This window comes from Phocoena sinus, chromosome 19 (genome assembly GCF_008692025.1).
Source record: "Phocoena sinus isolate mPhoSin1 chromosome 19, mPhoSin1.pri, whole genome shotgun sequence".
In the NCBI taxonomy this organism is placed as follows: Eukaryota; Metazoa; Chordata; class Mammalia; order Artiodactyla; family Phocoenidae; genus Phocoena; species Phocoena sinus.
The window spans coordinates 28,476,354-28,492,935 of record NC_045781.1 but is presented as its reverse complement, the minus strand read 5'-3'; the positions used below and the strand labels follow the sequence as shown (position 1 = coordinate 28,492,935).

The 16,582-nt window shown below is 34.5% G+C and overlaps 1 protein-coding gene across 4 annotated transcripts in view; it reads left to right on the top strand.

The window, feature by feature from the left end:
* The window catches only part of RPGRIP1L (RPGRIP1 like), a 99,363-nt gene that overhangs the window by 18,851 nt on the left and 63,930 nt on the right, over positions 1-16,582 (top strand). For all 4 annotated transcript variants that reach the window (XM_032612134.1, XM_032612137.1, XM_032612138.1 and 1 more), the window contains 4 exons: positions 6,784-6,889; positions 8,848-8,994; positions 10,296-10,369; positions 16,243-16,382. In XM_032612134.1, the coding sequence (XP_032468025.1) occupies positions 6,784-6,889; positions 8,848-8,994; positions 10,296-10,369; positions 16,243-16,382 (467 nt within the window). The remainder of the gene's footprint in view (positions 1-6,783; positions 6,890-8,847; positions 8,995-10,295; positions 10,370-16,242; positions 16,383-16,582) is intronic.

Below are 16,582 nucleotides of genomic sequence, written 5' to 3'. Positions count from 1 at the left end.
TGTCACATCAAGAATTAGAAGCAGAGGCAAAATAAGTATTATTAAAGAAGCTTTTGTTGCAGAGGCCAAATAATGAAAGCAATTTGTACCCTACCTTACAGTTTTATAAAATTGAAAATTATTGGTTATTTGCTTAGAAGGAAGGGTATCTGTGGTGAATAACATATTGTTTCTTGAAATACAGTTGTTGAAAACTGAAGAAATGACTTCAAATAAGGATCTTCAAGTCTTTTTTTTTTTCTTATATGTTTACACATAGCTCAAAATTTTATGTGTAACAGAAATTTTTTTGAGACTAATGGAAAACTGTTGAAAAATGTTGGGGAGAATATAAAACTTGGTATAATTTACTGTAGAGAAAAATCACAAAATGGAAAACATATTTAAACTTCCCTTTCATGGATACATTATTTCAGATTTGAAATTCTAGAAGTCTGATCTGAATGTTGGACTCCTTGTTCTCAAACATGAACCTAACGTAGTTGTAATCTTCAGAGTGCGGTGCTTGATATTTATGGCAAAGAGCCTTTTCATAGAATATTACAGAAACTCTTCGTAGTATGTGTTTAATAGACCAGTTTGGTTTGGCATCAGCTTGACATAAACTTTTGGTTATCCAAAGCCCTTAATTGCTTTGAAGTAAAAGCCCAGTGCTGCTCTTTTTTATTAAAATCATGTCTTTTCCTGTTATTGTGGTCTATTTTGGAAGACTGAGTTGTGATTTTTGCATATGTTCTACATAATGCCTCATTAGCAAAAAATCTTGTATCATTTACAAGTAGCCTGAATGTCTGTGTTGTTTTGAACAAAAATCCATATTAAAATTTAAACAATATAAAAATGCACATTTTCTGCTTATGAAAAAGGCCATCTTAAATTAACTGCAAAGCAGTAACCAGTGAACACATGTACATGAACATTAAAATCAGGATGATTTTACCTTTTACTGACTTTTTCAACTCCAAAAATATTTATACTCTTACCAAATGTGTAACTAGTTTGTACTAAGTGTTTTTTTAAGTAAATGTTAGGGTGTTTACCTTCTTAATTAGAAATCATGTAAGTGCCATAATGTCCCAGTGGAGGAAATTTAACCCGTAAATATTTCAGACACTGACTTGCCCTCTTCCCTTTGGTTGACAGCACACTGTCAAGTCATAAAACACAGAGGCCTTTTGCAGCCACACAGTATACAAAGCAGCTTGGCTTTAGGGGCTCCATCTTTCCAGCTGTGCACAGACGCGGATTACTTCCTGGCACTCAAAATTCTTCCCCAGCTTTTCATTTTGAAAAATGGCAAACCTACAGCAAAGTTGTAAGAATAGTAGTGTGAACACACATACCTTTCACCCCTTGGCATGTTTGTGAATGACACAGCCTGTTCTGCATTCTGCCCACTCAGGCACAGGCCCATTCCCCTCCCGGCCCCTCTCTCCCTCTCTCTCTCTCTGAGAGTTAGGTGCAAATATCATGTCACCCTCTCTACATTTCTAATCACCTTTTAGGAACAAGGACATCTTCCTACATAACCACAGTACAGCTATCACACATTCAGGACATTTCACAATGAATGCAACAGTAGTATCATCTAAATACACAGTCCATATTAAAATTTCCCAATGGCCTTTATAGCTGTTTTTTTAATTGCTATTTTTGTTTTGTTTTTCTTTTATTAATTTATTTATTTTTGGCTACGTTGGGTCTTCATTGCTGCACACAGGCTCTCTCTAGCTGCGACAAGTGGGGGCCACTCCTCTCTGCGGTGTGCGGGCCTCTCATCGCAGTGGCCTCTCCCATTGTGAAGCATGGTCACCAGGTGCGCAAGCTTCAGTAGTTGTGACACACGGGACTAGTTGCTCCGCCGCACGTGCTCGAACCTGTGTCCCCTGCACTGGCAGGCAGATTCCCAACCACTGCACCACCAGGAAAGCCCTGTTTTGTTTTTCTTTGTTCTAATCCCATATCCAGTCAAGTGTCATGTATTGTATTTAATTGTCATGACTTAGGTTTCCCTTATTCTAGAGTGGTTCTCCAGTCTTTTCCAGCCCATTGATGATAGTTGTTTGCAGAATGCCCCTCAGTTTGGATTTGTCTGATTGCCCAGCCCCCTAATTTAGAGGGCACATCTGGCTCTTGGATAGAAGGGTAACTGGGGCGAGGGATAACCATGCAGACATTACTATTATACAGGGAGGTAATCTGTCATTTTTTAAAAATATATCCAACAAGTTCCTACTGTTGTTTTGAATACCTTAAAATTTGCCTAATGAAAAGTTATCACACTCAAATACTATGTCTTTTATCCCCAAGTTTTTTATTATTAATGTTATCTAAGTTTTTTTGTGATAGCTGCTTGGCGTGTTTCCCAAGCACTTTATTTAAACCACAGAAATTATCAAAATTAATAGTAACTAGTGTGTTAGTGTGTATGTGAGAGTGGAGAGAAAGCTAAAACTTAGGAACATCTCAGAGAAAGGAAGCAACTTACAAGAGTAGGAAGAATTTATCTCTTTAGACCTGGATCTCTCCCATAAGAACTCTGGCCAGATTCTTTACTTCTCTAAGCCTCATTTAGCTACCTTAACTGTGAAATGAAGAGGTTGAAATGAGTAAGTGGTTCCTACCTTTTAAAACCAGATGCTTTTATCCCCAGAGACCTTGGTATTCTGAAAGATTTTGCCTCCTAAGTAAGCAGTGTGTATTAATTTAATAAATTTGTATTTTTTTCATCCAAGGCCTGTATCATGCTAATCATTGCTTCTGATAATTGTGAAATAGCCTGTATTATTGCACCAATTTGCTATAATTCTATCCAAAAGTAAAAACAGTATAAAACCTTTAGTTCGCTTTTATAGCTTAATTGCCAGTGAGCCTACATTTCTCATTGGGCTTTTTTATATTTTTAATATAATTCTCAAATTCCCATTACTAGTCAGAATCCATTAAACTTGATCTTCAAAATGGCCCCTTAAGAAGATGAGCCAGGATTTGGGTTCTTCCTGTCCCCAACCAGTCCTTGGGGATGCTCCCTCCATTTTCAGAAGAGTTTATGTACATGTAGAGAGATTATGTACACGTAGAAAGCTCTACATAACTGTCCCCCTCCATTCCTCGCACGTGTTTAAGAATAAGAAAATATTGAGTTCTGATTTACATTTTGACCCAACACCACAAGAAAGATACAATCCAGAGGCAAATAAACATACACATACAAACGTTTTCCTTTATGCAATCTTAAATCAGGGAGCATTATTTTCATCTGTGAACTAAAGCAGCAGTTTTGAGCAAAGTCATTACCTTTCAAATAGACTTTACTTGGCTATTTTAGTGAAGCTTATTCCATTTAATTCACTAGCAACCTCATATAATTCTATTCATAAGTGATACCTTATTGTTATCTGTGTATCCCTAATAAGAGCTATGAATGACCTACACTTCTCTCAACGATATACTGAGAGTCTGCCACTGTTCCCCCACCCCAAAAAAACGTAGAGTTTTTTTTAATCCTAAGATTGTTTTCAACCTTATCCCCCAAAGTTAGTTACCCTAAAACTCTTACTCAAAAAGATCCTCTTCGTTCTACCTCATAAATATCTTACCTAACAACTTTTGTATTCTAAAACCTTCCCTTCTAAATGGTGTTAAAGTACTATATTACAACATTTTTTGCCTCAAAAAAATCAAGAAGCTTTTTTTAGCATTCATAATCCTTACTGCAGCAAAGAATGAAACGTTGATGGGGTTGCGGCAGGGAGGAATTGTGTGCCTGGGAAATGAAGTATTAGAAACTTTCACTGGAGCAAAGATTTTGGCTTCTTAAGCTTTCATATTAGACTATACATTACATAGCACCACTGAAAGTTTTTCCTTCTTCAGTATATCTGAGGTTTTAAGTTTCTGGATTTATTATGGCACCCAGTAGCAAAGCTGGAGTCAAGTGTTTTCAAGGCTTCCATTAGAAATTCCTCTTTCAGAGTTTATTGCTTGACTGTTTCAAATTATATGAGAGAAACTTGGCACATAGGTTTTTGAGCTGGATTACTTTTTTTCAAGATAAAATCTAATTTATTTCAGTTTGTTTTTAATCTTAGAGATGGGCCAACAGCTCTTCTCATAGTTTTAGAAGATTTGAGCATAATTCTAAATAATGTCTGTTAAAAAAGGAAAAGAAAAAAAAACACATTTTCCAACTTAATTTTTTATAGTGTTTTTCAAAATCCTTGTTGAAAAATATGAGAAATTTGTTTTTACAAAGCACTTAATTAGTATGCTTGATATCCCTTTGCAGATCATTTCACCATGTGTAATGCAGCATATATGAATTGGTACATGACCATCAGAGTTCATCTGAATGTTTTTACTATGCATTGTTCTTTCTATTCATAGTGCATGGAACAGGGCAGGAAAATACTATGTGGAGGTCACATAAAATATTGCTCATAAAATTAGCCCTGTCTCTTCTTCAGAGGAAACCAACCTGAGGCCTTCCTTCACATGCAGAGAGGTCTAGGACAGGCCACTTAGCAGTGACTCTAGCTCCCTCTTGCCTCCAACATCCTTCTCACTTTTCTGTGACAGCTCTTTCCCTCTTTCCTCTCTCACGTACACCCTTGTTGTTTTACCATATTTCATCTGTGTAAAAATGTTGATTGGCAGGTTTCAGATGATTTTTCATTGCACACCTTCCTGAAGACCAAGCCACATTCATCACAATGTTGCTTTTAACTTTTGTGTACTTTATGTCATTGACTCTGCACTTTCAGCTTAACAGCATTGTTGCCATCAAAAATATCCCATCATAATAATGACTATTATGTATAGAAGCCCTAAAACTGACACTTTAAAATAATTGTTAAAGACTTGCAGGTGTTGTGTCATCCCAAAATAGGTGTACTCTCTAGCGAACTGACTTTTTATTTAAAGTACTGCATTGTTATTGCTCTTTTATAAATACTACTTCTGTTGTATCTGTGCCCACTCTTTGGGCATCATTAGAATAAAATACTAAGTCAATATTCTGGAAAGTTTAAACTCCGAGGACTTTAGGAAAATATTCAAGAAAGCATCCACCAATTAAACCACTGAAAGTTTTTGCAACTTACTGGCCTTTGCCTTACAAAGAAAATTAAAAATTAAAACCTGCTGTTTCTATGACCCTATGTGACTGAAAGGCTTGTTGGGCTTAATTTTTTGTTAATGTCATCAAGTAATAGTTACTATTCAAACATATCTCATGTATATATCTTTTTGAAAATACTAACATGCTTAAAAACAAGTAAAGTAAAATATCAGGTACAGCTGAAAACGTAAGAAGAGGTTTGAAATTACTTGAATAGTATTCTAACCTTTTGTATCAGTAAATGTCACTCACTGTTGAGCAGTCAAACCAAGTAATTCTGGGGAAAACAGGTAAGTTCTATTTTGACTAATAAATATGAAAAAATATGAATATTTTCTTGAGATCTATTCAAAATATATTTTCCCTTCATCTTATTTTTTTTTTCTTAGTGAGTAAAAATAATGCTGAGGGGAATATTGGTGAGTGTATTGTTGAATGTGAGCTCAGTACTACTAGATAACATGTTTTAGACACATAATTATTTTAACATTGTGTTAAGACTGTACCTGGGCAAGATCCAGGTTCTTGGACTTGTTTATCTTCTGTGTGAGGACAACTAACTGTTCGATGCCAAAATACAATGAACTTTCAAATATCAAAGAGGAAAATTAAGTATTTCAGGTCCTCAGCTGGTTTACAGATGTGTGAGCTTTGTAGTCCATTTTCTGGTTCCAGTAGGGCGTTGTGACAATTTTTCCAATATGTGTATACTAGATAAGTTTTGGAAGTAAAATTACTTACTTTAAATACTGAAATAATTTTCTGAACTTAAAATTTTTATGTTTATTTTTCTTAGAAAATGAAGTCTAAAACCAAGCTTCACAATTTTTAAAATACTTTTGAATGTAAAACGTATTAAATTAAGGAACCTTTCTCTGTCAGGAAAATAAATGCCTTTTGAAAACAGGTATTCATTTAGATCTATGATTAACCTTTAACAAGATCTTCCTGTTAAATTGTACATTTGCTTTAATCTCAGTAGGAAAAATACAAACTAGTATTGCAGCATATAGAGTTTCTGTATACCCTGTGGACGTTAAATGATCTCTTACAGCTAAAGGCACATCTGCAACATATTTAAATGCCAGCTTTGGGCATTATTAGTATAAAATGCTAAGTCACTTTTTCTGGAAATATTTTGAAAAGTCTGAACTCCAGGAGGAAACTCCAATAAATGGTAATCTTATGATACCATTTGTTTTGAGGGAGTGGTGGGAAGATGAGTGGCTGTATGGCATATTTTTCACTTAGTGAAAAAGAGTATGATAGTCCTCCTTCAAATAAGTCTGAAGTTTGGTGGTGGAACAATGGCTGTGCTAAAGACTGATGTCCTCTGTACCAAGTTTCAGGACACTATAAAATGATATTAAATTCATATTATCAGTCATTGTAGAAGTGACAAAAGTCATCAGATTTGGGGCTCCCTTCAAACTCTGAGAGTCTGTGCATTTATCAAAGTTCAAGAATGACTACTGGTTGGTTTTAAATAATAAGTCCATCCTAAGTGTATAATAAACTAAAAACCTCAGTGACTGATATGCAAGTGTGTAAATTTTTTTCTATGTAACATTCAATGAAAAATTGTAGTCCCACCACAGATTTTTTTCCTTTTGTCTTGCATTTTTTATTCTGTCTCTCTCTTTTTCTTAAATACATCATTGAAGGTCAAACATTCGGGACAACGTAGAAATGATTAAGCTTCATAAGCAGCTAGTGGAGAAAAGCAATGCTCTTTCAGTAATGGAAGGAAAATTTATTCAGCTTCAAGAGGTACCGTGATCATTTATTTTATTATGGTGGTACATAGATACAAAGGTTCGAAAATAGTGTTCAACTTTTTTTTTTAAGTAGAATGGTCGTAACACTAAAAAGTAGTTTTTAAAGATTGCTCTTTTTATTCTCAAGTGTGTATAATTTCACTTCCTGTATGGTTAGCTATTTATAACTTAATAACTAAAGAAATAACTAACTGCTTGGACTTTCTATAAATATCTGTGCCATCTTAAAATAATAAACACATTTATCATAAAGCATCTCAGGTGAAGAAAATTTATTTTTAACTCCTTTTATCTGGAATCATATGGGCACATAACACTGAAGGTTTAGATGTATTTGCATATATCTTCAGTTCTAAGCATTTTGAAATATCCAAGATAGATCAATGTTAAGAATAGATTAATAATCAAGTTTTGTTAAATCTTTTTTGATATGTGGTGTTTTGTTTTGTTTTGTCACTACCAGTATCAGAAAATATTTGAATACCCCTCATGTCGACTGTCAGTGTATTTATTTTAAATCCTAACCTTTCGGTTGACAGTACTTGAGACTCTTATCCCCATGGTTGTTTTACCAAGGACTATGGCCGCACAGGAATGTGCCATCAGAGGACTCCTGTTTATTGGCACTGCATAATTAACATAGGTTCTGGAATTAATGAACTCCAAAACATTCCAGATGAGCAGAATTCATATTAAGCAGTACTTTCTTTGAAGTACTGAAACAAGGAAAGCAGTAAATTGATGCAAAGCGGGTCATCTGAAGCCTAAATTCACTATTGAATTAGATAAATATTTTTCAACCATACTCTGGGTCATGTTTTCCATCCTACAGGTACCTCCTTAATGTCAAGTAATACACTACCTTTCATATAAATATGACGGGTGTATGAAAGAGAAATTAATTAGAGAGTGGGATTGATAACACTATCTGCAGATGGATGGAAGAGGGAGATTAAAAATACATGTAGCTGAAAGCCATCTCTAAAAGGCAGCATTAAGAAAGGAATTAAAAAGTGATTTTGCATTCTTTTATCACTTTGACTGTTTTGATTTCCATTTAACAGTGACTCCAGGTATTTGTTTAAATACCATGACTATCAAGTATCTTTGATAGCACAGGTACCTCTTTTGGGTAGAGATTTGAGAGGTTCAGGCCAACAGCTTCACCGAGATATGAAGCACAGAGAAAGCTGGTTAAAGATACTGTTCTGTGATTATAAGCAAGATTAACAAAAATTGGACTCAAGTAGCTCAATAGCCATGTTTCTTTTAAACAATTGAAGAACTTCAATAGAAATTTAATGATTTTAATTAGCAGATAAGGCATTACATGTTATGGTCATATGGACTCTATGAAAAGACTTTAGTATAAGTATATAAAATTGAATTTAAAACATATTCATAAATAGGTCAATTTTGAAAATTAAGAAGACTTCAGTAACTATTTTACTGAATTGAAATTCTTAATTGTATTACAATTAGAAGCTAACCTTCCAAGGCTATTTATATGGTGTGGTGACAGATCTTTTCAGTTTGAATATCTATGGTCAGCATTTATTTTTAACCCATGCAGCAGCATTTTTAGACAGCATGTCCAACCACTGTAACCACAGCAAAAAGAAAAAATAATTACTTGCTAAAACTAATTTACTCACTATCAACAAGTCAGAAAACTAGGAGGAAATAAAATAAAGGAAAAAAACAGCCTACATTGTGTGACTCTGCTAAAATATTTTCTTCCTTATGATACACTTTGGCCAAGAGTATCCTTTATGGAGACATTATACACTGTATAATGGCACATTAATATAGTAGCATATATACATTGTGAGATAAATAATAAACACTATAACATGGGCTTCAGGAGTAAACTCATTTATGGAATGGTGATCATTCATTCAAAGCAGAATCCAAAAATAGTTTTGAAAGGATTTTCCTTTTGTTTTTTAGAAGCAAAAAACTCTCCGGATCAGCCATGATGCCTTGATGGCAAATGGAGATGAGCTAAACATGCAGCTTAAAGAGCAGCGTTTAAAATGCTGCACTCTTGAGAAGAAGTTACGTTCCATGACATTTTCTGAAAGAAGAATAGAAGAGGTAAGCTCCCAAAAAGTTTAGCCATTCCTTTGCATTAACACTTCTCTGTAACTATTTTGAAAAAGTAAAATAGAGACATTTTAAATATTATATTGACTTAAAAATCCTAAACTACATGCATGGCACTTTGAGCACAGCAAAGTATAGTCAATATATTATGTGCATGGCAAATCGGTACTTAAAAATACTCGCAAATGTGCTGAGATCCACCATTTATCTAAAGGATTAAGGATCCTTGAGGAGACAGCAAACCATAACATTTTTAAACGAACAAATGCCAGGTTACCTGAGGAACTTAACCTTCTCAGCCTTAACAGCTTATTAGTCATTTGAGATGTCAGAACAATTATAGGAATAGATCTGTCTCTAAGGAGAAGGATGTTCTGCCCTCCAACATCAGCAATTTTGAGAATTTTTTTTTCTAGGAAGTTGTTTCAAAACTCATCTTCCTATTCATGTTGCTTCTCATGTTTCCCAGCTAGCACAATCTTTTTCTGCAGTCTGTTAAACTTGTCCTTAAACAGAATGGAAATGAAATAAGATGTCTACATTCTGTTCTCATCTTGGAAGAATCTTTCACGGTGTCTCACACTAGCATCAAAAGAATTTTGAGAAGAGAATGAATTTTAAGAGTACTCTGATCCATGGGAAAAGGTTGTAACAACAAAATATACTGGTGAATGAAACTTAAATACTAGAAATAAATACAAAAAGCTACATTTTAGTTATCAAGATATAATTATTACCCTGAGTTTATTTCTAAAAATATTATTCATTGGGATAAAACAAGGTATACGATTTTATTTGTTCATTCATTTGAAAGATGTACTACTGGCTCTTTGTAAATTCCAAGTAACATGAGAAATTGTGTTTTCAGAGTAAACAGTGATTGACACAAGTTGTTTGAACCACGAACCAAAAGAAAAGTTAATCCTTTTATTTTGGGGGGCCAACTGGAAATTAACACAAAATGAATATAATGATGGAATTCATCGCAGAAGACAGTAAAAAATATTGTTTCCCCAAACTTAATAGCAAGCTTTTAACACGTTCTTTATTGAATTTTGGTACATGTTGCCATAAAGCAGTGCATACGTTCCTACTAAATTAAAACAGAAATATTAATTTCATGTTTACTTAACAACTTGGAAGAAAAACAATGCTAAATTAAATACAGACGATATAAGTGGACTAGTTCACAGCTGCAATTTAGAAATCAAGACATGTTAGCCTCCTCACATATTTTTTTTAATCCCCACGCGGTTTTATACACCTAATGTGTAATTTTCTTTTCATTTCAGCTGCAGGATAGAATTAATGATTTAGAAAAGGAACGGGAACTTTTAAAGGAAAACTATGATAAACTTTATAACAGGTAAATCATGATTCCATATGTTCTCTCCTCTCGTTTGAGATCTTTTCTATCAAAACATTGGATATCAGAATACCTAATATTGATTAAAGAATTAGCAACAGATGATTGCAAGAAATCTATATATGTTATAAAAGAAAAATAAGCTTTTTTAAGAGGTTGGTAATAAGTTCTTTAACCTGAGCAGCAGTCTGTTACTAAGAAAACCATTATCACTTTGTTGTCAGTAACAACTGCTATCATTTATTGAATGCAAACTGTAAGCTAGCAGGCACTATGCTAAATACTCTGCATACATCGTTATAAATTCCTCACAACAACTTGGAAATGTAGGTATTATTAATGCTCATTTTGCAGACAATGAAAATAAAACAGAATTAAGTAAATTTGCCTATGTTCGTAAAGCTGGGAAGTAGTAGAGATTGTATTTGAACCTCTTCTGGTCTCTCCAAGCCCTTGTTTCTTCTGCTGGGCTACCCAGCCTATTAGCTTCGTGTGATTCTGTTGGTGGAAAGCAAAGGTATTCACTTACAATTTTTTCTATTTCTTAAAACAAAAAACACACGCATCTTTATCTTAAGATGAATTTTAAAGAGCTGCTTTACTTTTCTTTTTTTATCTGCTTCATAATTATGGTATTTTAAAAATTAATCCCTTCTGGTAATGTTAGAAACAGAATTCTACTCTACAGCTAAGTTTACTTAAATGATACAGATGTGTGTGTATTTTTAAGTCTTTTCAGTGTATGATACTGATAAATGATAAATACAGGTTTACATGAAAGTAAATTTTATATATATTGAAATATATATGTTAGAGCTGATATTCAACAGTTGCTTCTAATTGATCATATTCAGAAACATCAGAAAATAGCCATCTGATCTACAGTTATATCTTTAACTTTTTAACTATGTTTTACGTTTGATATGTTTTGCAAACTAAATTTACATTTTATGAATTAAACAAATTATACCGAAGAATGTAGGGAGAGGCCTTTATTTTGATTTACTTTGAAAAGATAACTAAATTAATGTTACGCATCATTCCAGAGGTATGTATCATGTATGTTGCTTATACTAGTGTTGATTATATTTGCACAGGGGCTCATTATATTAAGGGTTACCAATAGCGGTTTGAGACCTCAGTTAAAGTAACGTCTTGGGCTCTCCAGCAAGGATAGACTGGCTAAACAGCTTTATGTGGAATTTGCCTTGTGCCCCCTCCCAGATCATTTGGCCTCAGTGCTTTGTTCTGGTCCCACTCTCATCAGCCCCGATTAATTTTACCTAAAGCATTTATTATACCTCCTATTTTATGGTATTTCTGTCTCTATAGAACAATGCATAGGTTTATAGTGATATATTCCTAAGTAGATAGCAGTTGTATGTTTGAAATTTTAAAATTTCATTATATGGAGAGATCACACCACCACCATATTATATGGCAGAGAAAATAATGTTATCCCCATATCTTATAAATGAGGGAATTGAGACTCAAGAAAAATTAAGAGACTTGTACAGAGTCACACAGCATTGCTGAGACTCCAGTACAGGACTAAAACCCATTTCTTTTGACTCTAAAACTTGATTTTTTTTTCTCTGTGCCTATCTCTGATTTTAATTGCAATGGAAAATTGTATATGCAAAGGGAAACATTCATGGAATAACAGGACTGTCACACATTTAGAAATTTTTATTGATTTATATTTATCTTAACATCTTATAATTTCAAGTAATTTAACATGGTCTTAATACATGAATGTAAGTGCCATTTGGTCATTACTTATACATTTTCTACTTCCCCTCAATTTGAGGATTTACTGAAAGTACTTTCTTGTAATAAAAAACATTAAACTTAGTTGGGAATAATGCATAAATGAAATTTTAAGAAAGACATGTTTTTCTCATATTTAGTTTATCACCATGAAACTTTATCTTTCCATATTAGAAGATGATCTAAGAGTGTAAATCTGACTTTGAAAGGTTTTTATTTTTAATGTTTTGCGTTTGAGCAACCTTTTTTTTCTGTCACATTAAAAACAGACTTCATCATGCTGCTTACACTTGAGTTTTGTGTGAGGTGTGTGGAAGTAAATGTGTATAATGAGTGTCAAAACATTTGTGTCAAAAAAAAATGTCACTTAGGTACAAAACCCGGCAAGCACATGTGATAGTAAATAGAGCTGTAAAATTCTCTAATACAGTTTTTTAAATATATAATGTGTTTTCAGAAGCATAGTTGGAAAAACTCTACAAAAATTAGCATCCTCCCCAAGATTCTTTACAGCTCTTGTACTTCATGGCAGTGTTATTCATCATTGCCAGTAACTAATGCTCATCACAAACTACATATATTCCCTGTTTGGTTAGTCATAGTGATAGCATGTTTTTAAAAGGAGAGCATTTGTTTGTTATTCAAAATTGGCTAGTTTTCAGGAGAAAAATGTGATGTGCAGATTGCATTCTCATCTTCCTTTTTCAAATGATATTTTTAATGTGTTTATTATTTGACATATGACATATTAGAGAATCATCTGGTAAGGTAAAATCTTCATGTTAGTATTTGGTATGAGCCTTTTTTTAATATGTTATAGCATGTTTGATACTATGCCAAGAAATAAGTATAACTTTAAGAAATGTTCATTTAAAAAACTCAGAATAAAATTTTTGCAATTAAGTCTTTCTATTTGGTCAGAGAGAAATTCTATACTATAATATAGTACAGCTGGGTCTCATTTTTGAAGTTAGTATATAGTTTTAGGGTGATATAGCTGATGAATGCAGTAGTCCTTCAACTATAATGTATATCAGTAACTTGGAAAACAGTAAAATGGAGGCTTCACCAGCCCTGTGAAACCTCCCCACCTTCCCTCCTCCCCATCCCCCAATACCATCCAATTCAGACTCAGTCAATTTGAGTTTGAATCCAGAGACTCTTGTTAAAGGTGATTTTAAGGTATTAACTCCCTGAGAGACACTCATCTAATAACTATTTAAAAGAAGAGTTGGTCCAGTTTTTGAAGATGATATTAACTGTTTTAAGAATTGGATGATTCAGGTTTTTACAATGTGATAGCCATCTAATATCCAAAATTTAAGCGAGCACTGCTGACAACCCATAGACTCTCTGTGCTCCATTTCTGTAAAGCAGGGGTCCCCAACCCCCTGTTAGGAGCCAGGCCGCACAGCGGGAGGTGAGCGGCAGGGAGCGAGTGAATCTTCGTCTGCAGCTCCCCATCGCTCCCATTTCCGCCTGAACCATCCACCCCCCACCCCTGTCCGTGGAAAAATTGTCTTCCACGAAACCAGTCCCTGATGCCAAAAAGGTTGGGGACCGCTGCTGTAATGCGAACACCTGTCCCCTACAATATTCTAGGAGACATGAAAGCTCATATGATCCTAAATGAGCACTTTGTGCTTCCCAGAAATCAAACTGAGTACATTTGGGGCATCGTTTTTCCTTTAGTAAGTGAAATATCCCCATGTTAATATGCATTTAATTTCCACTAGGCCTAACTAAGGTACCTACGGATTTCTTTATGGATGATTAGAGCTTATTCTTCCCTATCTCTCACATTACGGTACCCTTGAACATTGGAATAAAAGGAATTCATTCTGTAAGAAAAAAGACCTTAGGGTGGAGATGAATTCTTCAACTCTTCTTTTTTTATCTTATCATGTTTTGATCGAGGGTGTGTATTTACAGTATGCTGACCCATGACTGCCAATGGACATGCCAATGACCACAGGAACCAATGGGCATTCCACTGCAGATTGATATTTTATCACTCCAGCAACATAATGTAACAATGAAATGTGCACAAAGACCAACTATGATCCCCTCCTCAGTTGTCACTGTAGGCAATGTACAAAAACATTTTCATGAATAAAAGGTTCTCAAAGACTGTTCTCATATGCAGATTTAATCATGTACACAGCCTCTACAAAGAAAATGGAGCCAGATGTGGTTTACCATTTATAGTTACACAGATGGCTCCAAGCATAGAGGAATACAGTAAATTCAAAAGGAATTCCTCATGAAACTCCAGTGGAATGTAATCCTAAATTTAGAGGGAAGATAGCAGTGGACTAAATTCAGAGTGACTTATGCTGATTTACACTAGTATTTTGTGGGTTTGGAAAAACCAGGCTGCTAAATTGTTCTTAATTTAAACACATACAGCTTCTGATGTTTCTGCCAGATTAACTGTTGGTGATCTTTTTTGCTGGTACTAATGCTGTTGGAACACTACTGTTTCTAATTTTTAGCGGCTGATATAATGTATGGTTGTGCCTATTTCATCATGCTAATTTTTTTTCCGGGTAGTACATACTTTTAATAATAAGAGACACACACACACATATACACTCACATGTATGTATACATGTGTACGTGTTTGGTATATATACTTTGAAATATATTTGTCCTTTATCAAAAAATGAAAATGTAAGGGAATATTCTTTACTTTAGTTTTTAAAGTACATATTTGGATTTCATTTAAACCTAGGTAACTCTACCTTTGATAAAATTAGCTTAAAACATTGGTATACCAGATCCATGTATTTTTTTAAGGTTCCATACATGAAATGAGAACACTGATTGAAGAAACAGATGTCATATTTAGAGAAACTTCTAGAATTCCATTTATTTTTAAGGTCATGTTATTTTAAATGCAATAGAAACATTCAGACTGTAAAATAAATATGCAGTTTTTTGTTCTTTTGAAAGCTATGCCTCCCAGAAAAGTATCTCTTTTGGACTAAAACCTCAGACTAGCTGGGAGCAACATTAAGGGCAATTTTCAATAAGAAGTTTCTTTTCCATTTACTTCATCATCAGTACAAAACCAGATTTTATAAATTTCTGGTTCCTTTACTGGGTTTAAAATGAGTAGAAGGGTCAAAGCTGCTGATAATTATTCAGTCATATCAAGCTTGACAGCTAATAGTTTTCTGCTGAAGTACAGATCAAGATCAGTTTTTCCAAAACCTGGCTATCACCTGGGGAAAACTATGAATCCCTGGGCCCCAGAATCTGCATTTTTAACCTAGCACCAGTGTTTCACGTAGGCCAGCATTTGGGAACCACTGGCCTAAACGAATGTTTACTCTATAGCTTCTGCGTACCATTTAGTTATTTTTCAGCTGATTCTTCCAAAATCCCGGGGCTGATCATTAGTAGATTTTCATGATAGTTTAAACTGCTACACTTTTATTGAGGAATAATAATTCTATCTACATCATTCTTATCAAGGTGTTCTTACTGGGTTTTCACCCCAGTCATGCGTTATGAGTAAAACCGTTTGTTCTTAGCCTATTGCTGTTTGCTTTTTAGGACAAAAACTGCATGATCATTGCTTCTTAATATCAGAATCGCCGTCTTATAATTCAAAATGCTGTCATTTTGTGGCCAGTATTTTGTAAATATGCTATTATCAGAGACTCTTTAAAAGTTTCAAATTCTGGAATTAAAGATCAGGTGGGGAGTCCCTTTTCTCTGTATTAGGGTTTATTCGTGGTAGAGAATGGTTTTGTCCGATGTCTGCTGCTGAGGTTTGGAACTGTGGATTCCTCTGGAGTATGTACAGTATCTGAATTCCTTTACTAGTCCCACAAAAGCTGCACACTGCCAACTTCTCTGACTTTAGAGCTCTAAATTAAGGCCAGTTCCTTTGCTCATCCCACAAACTCTTTCATGTTGCCTAACCGCAGCCTGAGAAAGGCGCCTTGGTTTCAACAGCAGCAGACCAGCATATGTTTACTTAATTCCTAAGACATGATGACAGTGGTCTCTGTGCCACTAAAAGCTTTTCTCTTTATTATTTTCGGTTGAAGCTGATTTCCAAGCTCTCCTTGCCTGTCACGTGTGTTTTGCAGTGCCTTCAGTGCTGCCCATGAAGAGCAATGGAAGTTAAAGGAACAGCAGCTGAAAGTACAGATTGCTCAACTCGAGACTGCCTTAAAATCTGATTTAACAGACAAAACTGAAATCCTTGACAGATTAAAAACTGAAAGAGGTACATGTAAAATGACTACTGACTTACTCGTTTCAGACATGCGTGTTACTCATTGTTACTCACTGACTTGATAAGTACTTATTACAGCGCCTGCTGTTTTGCCAGGCACCTTGCTGCGTACTAGGGACACAGCCTATATTAACAGTCATCCACTTTTATGAGTGTATTGATTGCTCAAAATTTCCCTTTACTCAGCTTAG